Source organism: Kluyveromyces lactis (assembly GCF_000002515.2).
Source record: "Kluyveromyces lactis strain NRRL Y-1140 chromosome E complete sequence".
Lineage (NCBI taxonomy): Eukaryota > Fungi > Ascomycota > Saccharomycetes > Saccharomycetales > Saccharomycetaceae > Kluyveromyces > Kluyveromyces lactis.
The window spans coordinates 253,280-266,737 of NC_006041.1; the positions used below are offsets into that span (position 1 = coordinate 253,280).

Below are 13,458 nucleotides of genomic sequence, written 5' to 3' on the forward strand. Positions count from 1 at the left end.
GGTCAGACATAAGTTATAACTTGAATTGCCTTACTGAATAGAGGCATATCGTAATATTTTTATTTTTATAGGCCTTTTTGGGAATGCGAGTCCAATTTAAAGTTATATGTTGCTAAATTGTTTAGAGGAAATATCAAACTTCGCTAAACTCTCTAGTAAATGTTGAGGAGTAGACTTTTCGTCATGGATCTTTGGGGAGCTAGTGTCATTATTAACATTTAATAAGTTTAAATCCTTCAAAAGCTCTCTTCTACTCACAGATAGTTTTAAAGAACTTTTTTCACCGTGGGAAATTGTTGATGGTTTTTTAAACTTACATTTTGGTTTCACCGGTTCAGACATTGAAGAGCTGCTCATATGAGCCAATGCTGGTGATGAAGGTAGTTTGATATCAGAGTTGTTGAAAAGTTCCAATTTCGTTGTCTGGTAAGTAACTTTGAAAAGTGGATTTAACTTTAAATTGAACAAAAGCCTTCCTATGTGATGTCGTTGAATCCGGTACAGCACTTTGATAGACATTTGTCTACACTTATTTATAAGACTGGATAAATCAGCGACGCCTGATTTTGCAGTAAATATTGTCATGGTATCATCATGAAGTGTACCCTCATAGTTGTATTCGTGACTCATCAAGTCATTAGTCTCATAGATACTTGATATCATAGAAAGGCTTGAATCTGATTGATAATTATAGTATTTGCCAGTTGACGGGCGTGTTGAAACCAATGGTGGCCCAATTTCGGTGATATAGTTGGTATCATCTTCTTCTCTGTGAGGATTCAAAAATAACGGGAACAAAATGAGATTAAACGATTTATACGTGTTGAAATGATCAATAGTGTTCCCAGGAAGATGTACATCGCAAAGAGAGTCGATTGACTTCATATTTGACCGTTCATGAGATAACAACTTCTCGAGATCAACGTCTCGCAGATTAGCGCCCATTATATCAAGGCCATCAAAAGCAGAAACCAAGGGGTAGTTCATCGCAATATTGAGGAACTTTCCTAGATTCTTCTTGTTCATTGAAATGAATTTGTGGAGTTCTTTCAAATGTTTGTACAAATCCTGAAGCAAACGTTTTCTTGTTTGGTAAGTGTAGTTTGAAGTAGGCCAAAACAATCTCGACATATCAGTTTCCAAGTTGTGTATAAGATTGAGAACTTTCAGGGAGTTGTATTCGAAAATATCAGGAAAGAGTATTAGATCTTTATAATTCAAAATATACTGGTCCTTCAACACCATTTCCACTCCATTAGCTTTATCACCGTCACCGTCTATTAGATGGAGTAATTGAAGGATACTCGCACGCTTGAAGGTATTTAGTACAGTTTCGTTGTCGTGCTGTCCTTTGACAAGAAGGTTTATGACTTTCAACATTAAACCACTTTTAGGGGTCGGCTGTTTAGTTGCTGGAAGTGGATGCACCTGAGAGGTGGTATATTTGTTAAACATTGATCTAATCCCCAGATTTTTCTCTGCATTTTCTTCTTCTGATGGTAGCGCCTTCGAGTTAAGTAAGGAGTCACTATCCAAGTCATAGTAAAAGTCCCATGCATCAACTTGGTATTGGAAAATAGGGTTTGATACACCTACTACACTGAAAAAATTCCCTTTCGTGAACTCCTCCGTGAAGTTTTCTCTGAACATATCGATTATTGATATTTCCATGTATGGAAAAATGCAAATAGAGGAATTATCAAAATACTCCGAAGAAAACCCGTTTATGAGATTGGATAGGGCGAGTACAAATTGGCATAATTCATCCTTGGAACGCTCTGTGGAGTTAATAATTAATCTCCAAGAATATGTGGAATCGGGAATTTCAGTTAAGAGAGGAATTAATCTCGCAAGTAATTTCAAAATTGAATTATTATAATTCGTATCTATTTTTATGGCATCATATTTTATTAGATCAATTTGCAAAGGAATCCTCGTAAAATAAGCAGGTAGAACTTTGGGACGGAAAGTAGAGAACTTATATTCAAGAATCCTGTTTTTAAATTGAATCTCATTTCCGAACTTGTCTTTTTTGGGCAGCTCATTAACCCTAAGTATATTGGGCAAAGAGTTTTCGTTTGCATCAAATATTTTGGATGTAATTTCTTCGTCATTGATAGAGTTTAGAATATTTTGTAGTACAACATTGGAATGGAATCTTATGACCAAAGAGAGATCAAGACTGTTAATCATGTCAAAACAGTCTATAAGTATTTTAATATCGTTGTTATTCGATGTCATGTAGTGATCAAGCACCATTGTTAACAATGGTTTAAATGTGTAAAAGTTTGTCATAGTAGTACCCAGTGCAATGGCTTTTATATAAGCACCGCGATCATTTGAATTATCTAAAAACGTGTTCACGACACTTAAGAAAAATAATGGTGGCTCAGTTTCCTCTAAATGCCTATCATCTCTAATTGATCCAATCTTACCACTTCGCAGTCCATTTTCTTGTTCTTCTTCAAAGTCTTCCTCTTCAATTATCAGTGAGGAATCCAAGTCAGTACCTTTAGTCTTATTTTTGGATACAGGAAACAACTGGTAAACGTTTTGATTCTTGTATAAGACAAAAACAGTGAAATCTGGTTTACCTGGATGGTTCTCCACACTATTCGGTATCATCAAACTGGCCAAATGAGAACAAGTGGAATCACTCCCAATAGTTTTAAAACCAGGGATTGTCTTTGGATATTGATGCTTTATTATCGGCCCAGATTTGTTATCAAATTCTGCCGCTATTATAAATTGAACATTGGGGTTAGAGTGTGTGTGTTCATTTTGAGATTGTCGTAGGTGAAAGTTCAATCCTGTTTTTACCTTGGAAGAGTGTTTCATAACTGGTGAACGCGCGGTCTTTCCTCTTTAATTACAGAGTCAGTCCGTTTACCACCTGACCGTCGTTCGGAGATTTAACTTGCCAGTGAGACGTCTGTATCATTTCGCTGTAAAATAGCACGATTTTGACCCATCATCGTCTTTCTTTTTGAACCGATCAAATAAAATGAACCAAATAATATCGCTAACAGTGAAATAATCATGAAATTACCCGGACTGTAAATGGATTCAATTCGGCTTCTATTCGCTTATGACAGGAAGGCATAGAAGAATGTTTGGATACTAAGCGTTGTAAGATTCCCGCCACAGCCTACTTGGGTCTATCTGCGGAAGCGATCCATTTGAACATAAGATTGATCGAATAGCTGTCTATCTTATATATCAACGGATTTTACTTTTCAGTTGTTGCGGCCTTACAATTCACGAAATAAAGCTAAACGATGTTTGTTGGAAACAAATGAGTCCCCTCGACGAAATTATGGAGCATTATCTTTAGTCTTTGAAATGACTGTTATTCACAAAAATCTTTATCATGTCAGGAATGAAGTAAGTACACCGTTACATATGCAGCAGATCTTAGAAAATGACAATCGTTACCCTCTTTTGTTGATCGTGCTGGTTTTGATTTTCTTGAAAAGAATTGGACAAAAAGTTTGATATTTGATTTTTTTTGTATAAAAGGAGCCATAGATTTTTGCCCATTGGAATTTTTTTCCCTTTTTCCATGAAAGTTGTTCTTCAAATTTCTCTTTGTTTCTACTTCATAAGGCAAGCAACTTTATAAGTTATTTCCTTCGAATCAGCTACCCATCAGATTCTTTTTTTTACACTCTCATAAGCAATGTCTGCTCTAGATCAATCATTAGATGAAATTATTGGCTCAGCCAAGCATGCCAGAAGAAACAACAAGGCCGGGCCAAAGAAGGTTTCTAAGCAAGTCAACAAGAGCCGTACCAGAACAGGTGCCGGTCCTTCTAGAGTTCCAAAGAAGGCTGCTTCTGCTGCTGCCCTAGTGCCAGCTTTGCTAAGAGCTCCTATTTCTACTAGAGTTAATGTCGAGGGTTTGCCAAGAGACATTAACCAAGACGCTGTTAAAGTATGTCCCATTTTAGCCATGGCCTCTTAGTAGGTTCTTTTCTAATGAAAAGGACTGTCGAGATGCTACTGTACTGATTGCGAAAACAAATCGGATCAAACTGCAATAAGACTTGCGGTTAATTTAAGTTTACAACGGATATATCCTGTGGAATTCCATCCTTATGTTTACTATACGATCATACATTCCCGTGTATTTGATTAAGAAGAAACGGTCGATCGATACCTTTTTTGAGGTCTGATATTGATGTGTGAATAATTTATTTCAGAGTTAGTTTTTATTGAGCTAATGAAATATAACAAAACGAAATTAGCTATCCAATTGGCTGGGTTTCGCTTTTCAGCAAGCCTTCCTTTGTGATTTCTTTCCGTTTTTCTCCTCTAAGTTGACAGAACTTTTCATCAAAATTATGCACTGAACTTCGTTTATTTACGACATTTTATTTGATGGAGAAACGGTAGTGAATCACGATTGGGAAATGCCGAAAAGATGAAGTATATCTATTTTTTCTCGTCATATCTTCTATTCTTGTGACATTATGTGTCACTGGAGTTTCTGTTACCATTTATTACATTTGGCAATGCATCTATTTTTTAATGATGCCCAGTGTATTATTCTCTTTTTTCTAACTCTTTGCAAAGAACTGGGAATTTGAAGAAGATTACTTGGTGTACACCTTGTAGGAACAATTAAGTTTGACCTCTTCCTTGGTGTGTGTTTAGCTTGATGCCTCAATCTTCAAGATAGTGCGACATTTTTAGCAAGGTCGTCGTGTTTGACAACTTCAAAAAAATTGGCAAAAATTGAAACGCCACTGAAAAGCAAGTTTCAATGAATGTAATAAATCGAGATGGGTATGCTGGATTTGAAATCGATTTTCATTTGTCATTCTGCTATGAACATGTTCTATCTTGTCTGGTTGAGATCTCATCACTGACTCCAGATTTACTCTCCAAGAAAAAAAATAGAAAAGAGAAAAGTTATAGTATACTTACTTTTTGTTGGTTGTCATGTTAGATCCTACCTTCAAATCGAAACCTAATGAAACCCATTTGTGGTATATTTTACTGTTTAAGAGTTAACTTCATATCGTGACAGAATTGACCGGGTCGTACATGTATGATGAATTGTAAACATGAATGATTTCCTACAGGACTATTCATTGAAGACTCCGCTGTTTTCAGTTATCTATGAATAGTTTCACTAACAAAAATTTTGCTCCCTTATTATTACTAGGAATTTTTCAACCATCAAGTCGGTGGTGTCCAAAAAGCTTTGTTGAGTTACAACGAAAGGGGTAACTCCACTGGTATGGCCACTATTACCTTTAAGAACGCAGAACAAGCTAACTTAGCTGTAAAGAAATTCCACAACGCACCAATTGATGGTGGTAAATCCAAATTGAGATTGACGTTGATTGTCGATCCAAGCAGAAAGACATTATTGGACAGAATCCGCCCTGTACAGAATGCTCAGGCTGCCGCGCCAAACAAGAAGGCAGCTCCAACAAAGCCTCAACCTAAGAAGAAACCAGCCGGTCCAAACAAGAAAGCCATTGCTGCTAAGCAAAAGAAAAGAGCTAAGCCAGAAAAGAAGTCTTTGGAAGACTTAGACAAGGAAATGGCTGACTATTTTGAAGAATCCAAATAAGATATTGCGTTCTTGAAATTACTGGACTGAGAAATTATAAAGTCTTCCTTAATAACGAACGGATTGTCTCTGCTTTCGAATCTATTCGTTAGACATCCTAGAAGTTCAGTTCATTTGTTGTTTGTTTTATATTCCTCAATTTCAACCGGTGTGACTGCGTGGTTTCTCAATCAAAAAAATCCGTATCTTTCTTATGTGCTCGGCCTATCTTTTCTTACCTAGCTAAACTTTATTATAATATTGATATCAATAGTTTGTATTTTATTTCACTTTCTTTAAGCACTATTTACATGAGGAATCTTTCAGTAAAGAACAGGATATATTTCTAGATTGTTTCATTTAGTCATTGCAGTGTTTGTGTGTGTTGTTAATAAATAAGTGTGATGGGTAGGTTCGTGTATTGCCTTGCAGAATTAAAATCTTGCTTATTAATCATTCGTTACTTCTTCTATCCAAGAACCCTAATCTATCACCACGCTTTCTTGTATTGTAGGATAAACCGGCCCCTTCAAATTCACTTTTCCTTTTTATTTCCGTGGTTTCTTCTTCTTTCTTCATGGGGAACCCTGGTTTCACCAGAGCAGGGTTTGCGTAATAAGAATCTGCATCTTTCTTCTCATCCCCACTCAAATTCTGCGGGTCGAACTTGGAAACTTTAGCATCACGTACAACGGTCTTGACGATAACTATAGAAGCAGTAAGACCAATACACAAATACGCAAAGTTTCTACCAATATTTTGGAATGGGTTAGACATTTTTATTGAAAAGATTGTATCTACCAAGTTTGCTCTCTGATGCTAAATGCTAGAAACCAAAAGCCAAATAAAAATAAAAACTCAAAGTTGGTATATGGTTCGTCACTCAATCCGAATAGTTCCTTCTTCCGTTCAGGATCTATTTTTTTATCAACACGCTCTATGATGCTGTTCTCAATCTGTTTTTTATTTAACTGATTCCTCTACTACTTTCGCTCAGTATCTCTGATTCCTGCTCATATTTGAATTCAAATCTTTATTTTCCTTAGATTTCTTTCGCTGAGGAAAGGTTCGCCGTAACCCATTGCGGAAATAAAGAAAGAAAGAAAAAAAATGTTGACCTCATGGTGATTTCACCTTATTCCACACACCATTATCATACAGATTGTAATAACGTTAAGCAACTACCTGTTCATTTATTTATTTGTGCCTAGATATTGACCGAGTTCGAGAAGCTGCAACCTGCAACCTGCAACCTGCAAGAGAAGAGACTAGTATCTTCGGATTGGACGAATTAAGTAGACAAGAAAAATAGACCGTCTCTCAGCATGAATACTCCTAAATCTTTCTGGTATGTTAAGATGACACTGATACAGAATTTCTAACGCACGAGGTTGCTTTATACGCTCCGATCAATTTCATCACTTTACTAACCTTCAAAAAGCGGATGGATGTCTAGGGTCGACCTGGATATACACTCTCTTAAAAACCTTTCTTCTTAGGGGTGGCATGGCTCTAATGACTGCTATCGGTATGGGTTCTTTGTACGTTGCAAAGGGTCAAATGGATGAAAGAAAGGCGGGACATGCCAAGGGTTCTGCCAAATCTTGGGAAGAAATCGCCGAAGAGCATGGAATCGAAACGAAGAAGTCCGGTTCTGCCGTTGAAACTAAATGATGAAACACCATTCCTGTTTATATGCTTTTATATAATATTCTAAAGTTGATGATCCTTTTTGCTGCCCCAAACACTTGGCTGGCGCAACTGCTTCTATCAACTTCTCTCCTGTAAATCATAGACCGATCTTATTCATATCTCTATTTTTCTAACTACTTAAGATTCTGAATGTGCACAACTGAAAACTTACTTAGTCAAAAGCCTGAATTTTTAAAGATGTGAAATAATAACATTTATGTAATTTTGAAAAAAAGATTCCATACTCTGATTCACAGTGAGTCGCAGTAAGTCATCGCTCGCAAGACCATCCCAGAAGTGTGTATGAGCTATTTGTGAGATGTCAGAAATTAATCCTAACGATGTGGATGAATTAGCGCACGCCATTGCTGGATCTTTGGGTGGTGCAGCTTCAATCGCAGTGACCTACCCTTTAGTCACCATCACCACTAACCTTCAAACGAAGGAAAACGAGGCGAGACCTAAGCTAGAGACTATCAAGGAGATCTATAACAAGAATGGTATCATTGGATACTTTTTAGGTTTGGAAAGTGCTGTCTACGGGATGGCTACGACTAATTTCGTTTATTACTATTTCTACGAATGGTGCGCAAAGACTGCAAGAACATTGACAACGAAACAGTACTTAAGTACTTGGGAGTCGATCCTGGCCAGTACCATTGCTGGTTCGATGACTGCTGTTGCCAGTAATCCAATTTGGGTTGCTAACACCAGAATGACAGTTGCTAAGAGCAACCATTCGACCTTAAGAACAGTCATAGACATTGTGAAGACAGATGGTCCATTGACTCTTCTCAATGGGTTGAAGCCTGCTTTAGTTCTTGTTTCAAACCCTATCATTCAGTATACTGTCTACGAGCAATTGAAGAACCTTGTTTTGAGACTACAAAGGAAAAAAGTCTTGAGTCCAAGTTGGGCATTCTTGTTGGGGGCCATAGGTAAATTAGCAGCTACAGGAACCACGTATCCCTATATCACATTAAAGACTAGAATGCATTTGATGCAGAACGATCCAAAACATCAAAAATCGATGTGGTCGTTGATTGTCGAAATTGTGAAAAAAGATGGGGTCTCCGGACTTTATAATGGTGTTGCTGTTAAGTTGGTTCAAAGTATCATGACAGCAGCATTTTTATTCTTCTTCAAGGAAGGTTTCATTCAATGGTCTTTGAAATTTATCAAACTTCTGCGTTCAGTCACCAAAAGTAACAAGAAGAACACTTTGTCTATCTAATCTATTATATTATCCTCTATCGTAGTCTATTCTGAATTTTTGATTATTCTTTATATATTATGAGTGCATTTGGATGCTTCAGAGTCAACCTCAAAGTAAATAGGTTAATTTGCGAGAGGTACAAGTTTAAAACATTTTCTTCAGTGTTTCGTAAGTGTAAAATACAGTAGCATTAGCCGGTGCTGCTCTGATCAAAGTTATACCGAGACCACGATAAAAACCAGTAATGCCATGAGTTCTTAAAACTTTTTTCAATGCATTAACGATAGAAACGTGCTCAGTTTGACACACAGATTTAACGGTATCTGCTGGGAAAACACTGGCGTTGAAAAGAACCCCTGCCGAGGCACCAGATACTAATAGCTCCCATGTGTGGTTTTCTTTCTCTGCTGGATGCAAGCTGGCGAATTTCATTTTCATGATTTCATAAGTGGTAAACCAAACAGCACCACCTAGACACTCTCTGACAAATGTACTCAATTGGCCCTGCCATAGTCCCAATAAGCCTTTTTCCTTGATAACAGATTTTATAGTAGGCCAAACGCTTGTATGGCGGGTCGTTTGTGATAGTGAATTGCTAATATTTGACACTTGTAATTTACATTTGACTAACTCTACAGGGGTCAATATGAAGCTCGCACAGGCGCCTGCAAACGCACCGGAATAAATAGTCTTTGTTAAAGGTTTCAGTTGAGTGAATTCATCTAAAAAGTTAGTACATTGATTGAAAGAAACGAACAACACTGCATTCTCCAAAGCAGCACCAAATAGTGGAGACGCTATACCCTGATAAAAACCTTTCCATATTCCCTCATCCGTGTAAGTAGATCTTATGCATGACCAAGTGGTAGGATACAGATGAGCTGGTTGGGTTTGTAAACGCACTTTGACTGTATCAAATGGATATTCGATGACCTTGCCGATGGCACCGGCAACCGATCCATAAGCGATGTCTTTCAACGCACTTTCCAAATCTGACATTAAATGATAAATGAGGAGGTATGCCCTTGATGTTATAGATCTACCCGTCGATATGATGTACTTACCGTCCTGAAGATTTCACATTCGCTAATCAATATCTATATATCGTTCACTATTGAAGACTCATCTTTAATCTCATAGTATTGAATTTTTTTTTTTATTTCTTTTCACTGTGTTATTGGATAGATAATGATATTTCAGTATTGAAGATTGGTTCCAGTAGTTCACCAGACGACCCAAACAAAAAGTGACAAGCCTTTAGATAACAACTTTCTTCTAAGCTCGAATAATTGTCATTTATCAGAACACATCTGTACATATTTGATACATACACTATATGCCTACTTGTGTTTATATTATGTGCTCCTTTTCACGTATGCATCAAGTACGTATGAAATATGCAAGTATCACTGCTGCGGAATATATTTGTGATCTTCTAAATGGAAACTGCGTGCGATCCAAGAGTCCAAAAAGAAAGAGAATGCGAAACAGAATTTACGAATGTTACCCGGATGTATATATGACGTGGCACTCTTAGATTCAAATATCGTTGTGGTTGTATTTCCGTGTATAATGATTAGTAACTTTTTTCATGAGACAACCAACAATTAGCGAGTGGTCGTACATGATTACAAAGAATAGTCTGAAATTTTTCACGATGATGCAAAGTTTCTTGGATGAAATTGAAGAAAAAAAAATAGAGATGAGAAGAGTTTAAAACTTGTTCAACTTAATACAAGGCTATATAATTCGAATATTTATTATATACTTAAACCTCTCTTTGTTTCTTGTTCTTTCTGGTTTGTTATTTATTTATTATCATATTTCCTAATAGACCAAGGAATAGTCTGCTTCTTGCTTAAATCGATTATTTCAAAATAAAACCGGACCAGAAATGAAGTACTTGGCAGCTTACTTGTTGATCGCTCAAGGTGGTGTTGAATCTCCATCCGCTACTGAAATCAAGAACGTTCTTGAAGCCGTTGGTGTTGAAGCTGAAGACTCTAAGATTCAAGCTTTGTTGACCTCTTTGGAAGGTAAGACCATCCAAGAATTGGTTGCTGAAGGTCAAACCAAGTTGGCTTCTGTCCCAGCTGGTGGTGCCTCTGGTGCTGCTGCTGCTTCTGGTGCTGCTGGCGCTTCTGCTGAAGAAGAAAAGGAAGAAGAAAAGGAAGAAGAAAAGGAAGAATCTGACGATGACATGGGTTTCGGTCTATTCGATTAAAAAATCAAAGCTACTCGTTAACTAAACCTTCTTTTATGTCATTCCCAGTCGAAAATTTTCGATGCAGATATTTGTATTCTAACAGTTGTGAAGTGAACCGCATTTTAAAGCTTATTCACTCTTCCTTTGGAGATTGTCACTAAGTTCAATAATTATGTGTAATCATCGTTTAATATGTAGAAATAAAATATCTATACTTCACTTTTTTTTCAAGCTCGCTGTTTGTCTTCATTCGATATTATCTTTGATGTGCAATATCGATTTCAATGAACTAGAGTCGATTAGCTGTAAGAGTTTGGATCGCTTTTCTTCTGTTAAATCAGGCCAAGTTTTCAAAATTAATTCGAGATTTTGAGCCAGTTCTTTCCATTCCATTTGGATCTCATCTCGCCATTGTCTCAGTTCCACAACGGATAACATGGAATTGATATCCTGGTAATTAACATCAGTATTTGTTGCACTTCGTATAAGCTCAATGGCTCTGCATTTTTCGATTAGTCTTGTCCTTAAAGAGTCATACTTATGTAGGAGACTTTGATCCATTTCATTTTCATTATCGATAAGTCTGAATCTAGGTAGGTTGGCTAGATCACTGTGTAACTTGGGAAAACTAACTCCATCTCCGTTCAACATATTTCCCAAATCTAGACGTTGTAAATCACCGATATTTGTCAAGACATCATAGTATTCATTTCGTTTCCAATCATCTATATATTCGACTAGCTCTTTCTTCAATATATCGTAGTTCACATCATACTTCAGTGCATTGTCCAATCTTGCTTGTTGTTCATCATTCAAAGAAGGAAATTTTGGTCTTATGTTTTGCCGTACCAGTTGAATGATCTCTGATTCCAGATCCATACTGTTTGCAGTTTCTTGTCCAGTTACGTGTATCGTGCTCCGTTTGTTTGTTTGTTTGTTTATCTATGCGGTTATTTTGTCTCTGTCATCGTTCCAAAATTGATAAAAGTCCGTCCAAACAGAGACAGAGAACACTACAGAACATACACATGAAGGTAAAGAGTTACTTTCGTTTTGAAGTTATGATACGGTGAACGACGATGATAACTCTTTAGTCATTGGAAGAAAAGCTTGTTCGATTAAATTAAGAATGTAAGGAAAGGGGGTGATTAAACAATGTGATAGGATATGTCATGTTCATGAGATCGTGATAACTATAGATAATTTGGGGTTGATAAAAATTTATAAACTAACAAATCGGGGACAATGAAAGATAAGGGTGAGATGGCTGGTAGTGGTCAGCCAGCTGAAGAAAACCTGGTAACCACCAAAGTTATTCTTGTTGTTCACCACCATTTTTTTTTTTATCTCATTAGGAAAGCAGAATTGAAGTATGTGTGTTTTTGTGCATTTACCATGCGCGCCGAGATGTTCGATCAAAAATTTAATTAAGTCGTGAGTGGACAAAAGGGTTTTGGAGTTGAAATGCGTAAGTTTTATACTGTTGGTGCATTTGGCATGAAATAAGCCTTGACAGGGAAGTAACTGTTTGTATCATCAGCGATACCACTGTACAAGGAATACCAGCCACATACAGAGGAAAGGATACCGAAATAACCACCAGCAATAGAAACCTTCTCGTTACCGGTGAATGAACCTATCGTTAACATTAGGAACGTCAATTCAAGGAATGAAAGTAAAAGGAATAGGCCCCACGTCGATTTCAACGTGCACAGTAACATCAAAAATGTGAAAACAGCCCAACCAGCCAAGAAGAAACCCATTGCATTATTGAACATTTGAGGATCATCTTCATAAGAAGAAACAACATGGAATTGGTCAGTGATAATACAACCATAAGAGATCCAGAACCCACCGAACGCACCGAAAACAGTCATACCATAGCTGTTACCAATTGGGTAACACAACAAACCAGCAACTAATTCGATGAATCCACCATAGAATAAACATGCACCAACTAGAACCTTGTTATTTGTGACACCTCTAACCTGGGCATTAATCAAAGAAAGCACCAAACAACAGAATGAGAATGATGCAAGACCCAAAGGAACTGGGTTAGCCAAAGCTGGAGGAGGACGTGGATGGATACCAGGGTTAAAGTCACCGGCGAAAGCGTTTAGCAACTCCGATCTCTTATAAGTTTGATTACCCAAACGCACGTAATCCCCATCGATGGAAACATTGTGAATATGGTGCTGGTACGGTTGATGAGAATCCTCAATATTTTGGGTGTCCGTGACACCCTTCTCTAAATCCTGTGATGAGTTGATTGACATTGTCCTAATAAAATTTATCAACTTGGAAAATGAAATCTTGTATGATGTAATTTCTCTCCTCAAGTACCGAGAGAGTCTTGAATTTTTTAGTGGGGCTATTTCCTACTGAATTATTTATCAATCCAAATTAACAGTAGTAGAAAAGCTACGACAACTAGACACCACGAAACTGTCAATTTGACGGTTTGTGTCCGTCTTTTATATATCAAGTTCAAACACAAAAATGAAATTAACTGGAATAAGAGAAAACTGGACAATCATCCCGGCAGTGACGCTTTAGATCCAAGCTACAAACTTCCAACAATATACACACTGAAAGCTAGCTGAGTACAAACCGTTTTCTGTACTTGCAATTGAAACAGCCAACTCAACTGACGGGCTTTTTTTCCTCTTGAAGCGAAATTGAGGAAGGGGAAAAAACACTGTTGAAAAAGAAAGACCACTAGAATCTACAGTAGTGAAGGTAACAGGAAGTGCTGTATAACGGGAGAAAGTTTGTGTCACT

The 13,458-nt window shown here is 37.2% G+C and overlaps 9 protein-coding genes across 9 annotated transcripts; 4 read left to right on the forward strand and 5 right to left on the reverse strand.

Moving 5' to 3' along the window:
• Positions 1-102: 102 nt before the first annotated feature.
• Positions 103-2,838, reverse strand: AFI1 (Afi1p; the record flags this gene model as incomplete). Its single annotated transcript, XM_454069.1, has 1 exon — positions 103-2,838. The coding sequence occupies one exon, from the start codon at positions 2,836-2,838 to the stop codon at positions 103-105; it is 2,736 nt and encodes a 911-aa protein (XP_454069.1).
• Positions 2,839-3,679: 841 nt separating this feature from the next.
• YRA1 (RNA-binding protein YRA1) lies at positions 3,680-5,584 on the forward strand (the record flags this gene model as incomplete). Its single annotated transcript, XM_454070.1, has 2 exons — positions 3,680-3,934; positions 5,171-5,584. The coding sequence occupies 2 exons, from the start codon at positions 3,680-3,682 to the stop codon at positions 5,582-5,584; spliced, it is 669 nt and encodes a 222-aa protein (XP_454070.1).
• A 432-nt stretch (positions 5,585-6,016) lies between these two features.
• COI1 (Coi1p) lies at positions 6,017-6,340 on the reverse strand (the record flags this gene model as incomplete). The annotated part of the gene is made up of 1 exon (XM_454071.1): positions 6,017-6,340. One exon carries the CDS (start codon positions 6,338-6,340, stop codon positions 6,017-6,019), a length of 324 nt encoding a protein of 107 aa, XP_454071.1.
• A 729-nt stretch (positions 6,341-7,069) lies between these two features.
• On the forward strand, positions 7,070-7,237 carry KLLA0_E02795g (uncharacterized protein; the record flags this gene model as incomplete). The annotated part of the gene is made up of 1 exon (XM_002999345.1): positions 7,070-7,237. The coding sequence occupies one exon, from the start codon at positions 7,070-7,072 to the stop codon at positions 7,235-7,237; it is 168 nt and encodes a 55-aa protein (XP_002999391.1).
• Positions 7,238-7,574: 337 nt separating this feature from the next.
• On the forward strand, positions 7,575-8,489 carry KLLA0_E02817g (uncharacterized protein; the record flags this gene model as incomplete). The annotated part of the gene is made up of 1 exon (XM_454072.1): positions 7,575-8,489. The coding sequence occupies one exon, from the start codon at positions 7,575-7,577 to the stop codon at positions 8,487-8,489; it is 915 nt and encodes a 304-aa protein (XP_454072.1).
• Positions 8,490-8,615: 126 nt separating this feature from the next.
• Positions 8,616-9,470, reverse strand: ORT1 (Ort1p; the record flags this gene model as incomplete). The annotated part of the gene is made up of 1 exon (XM_454073.1): positions 8,616-9,470. One exon carries the CDS (start codon positions 9,468-9,470, stop codon positions 8,616-8,618), a length of 855 nt encoding a protein of 284 aa, XP_454073.1.
• Positions 9,471-10,365: 895 nt separating this feature from the next.
• Positions 10,366-10,695, forward strand: RPP2B (ribosomal protein P2; the record flags this gene model as incomplete). The annotated part of the gene is made up of 1 exon (XM_454074.1): positions 10,366-10,695. One exon carries the CDS (start codon positions 10,366-10,368, stop codon positions 10,693-10,695), a length of 330 nt encoding a protein of 109 aa, XP_454074.1.
• Positions 10,696-10,923: 228 nt separating this feature from the next.
• On the reverse strand, positions 10,924-11,556 carry NKP1 (Nkp1p; the record flags this gene model as incomplete). The annotated part of the gene is made up of 1 exon (XM_454075.1): positions 10,924-11,556. The coding sequence occupies one exon, from the start codon at positions 11,554-11,556 to the stop codon at positions 10,924-10,926; it is 633 nt and encodes a 210-aa protein (XP_454075.1).
• A 596-nt stretch (positions 11,557-12,152) lies between these two features.
• On the reverse strand, positions 12,153-12,953 carry ATO3 (putative ammonium permease ATO3; the record flags this gene model as incomplete). Its single annotated transcript, XM_454076.1, has 1 exon — positions 12,153-12,953. One exon carries the CDS (start codon positions 12,951-12,953, stop codon positions 12,153-12,155), a length of 801 nt encoding a protein of 266 aa, XP_454076.1.
• Positions 12,954-13,458: the final 505 nt, after the last annotated feature.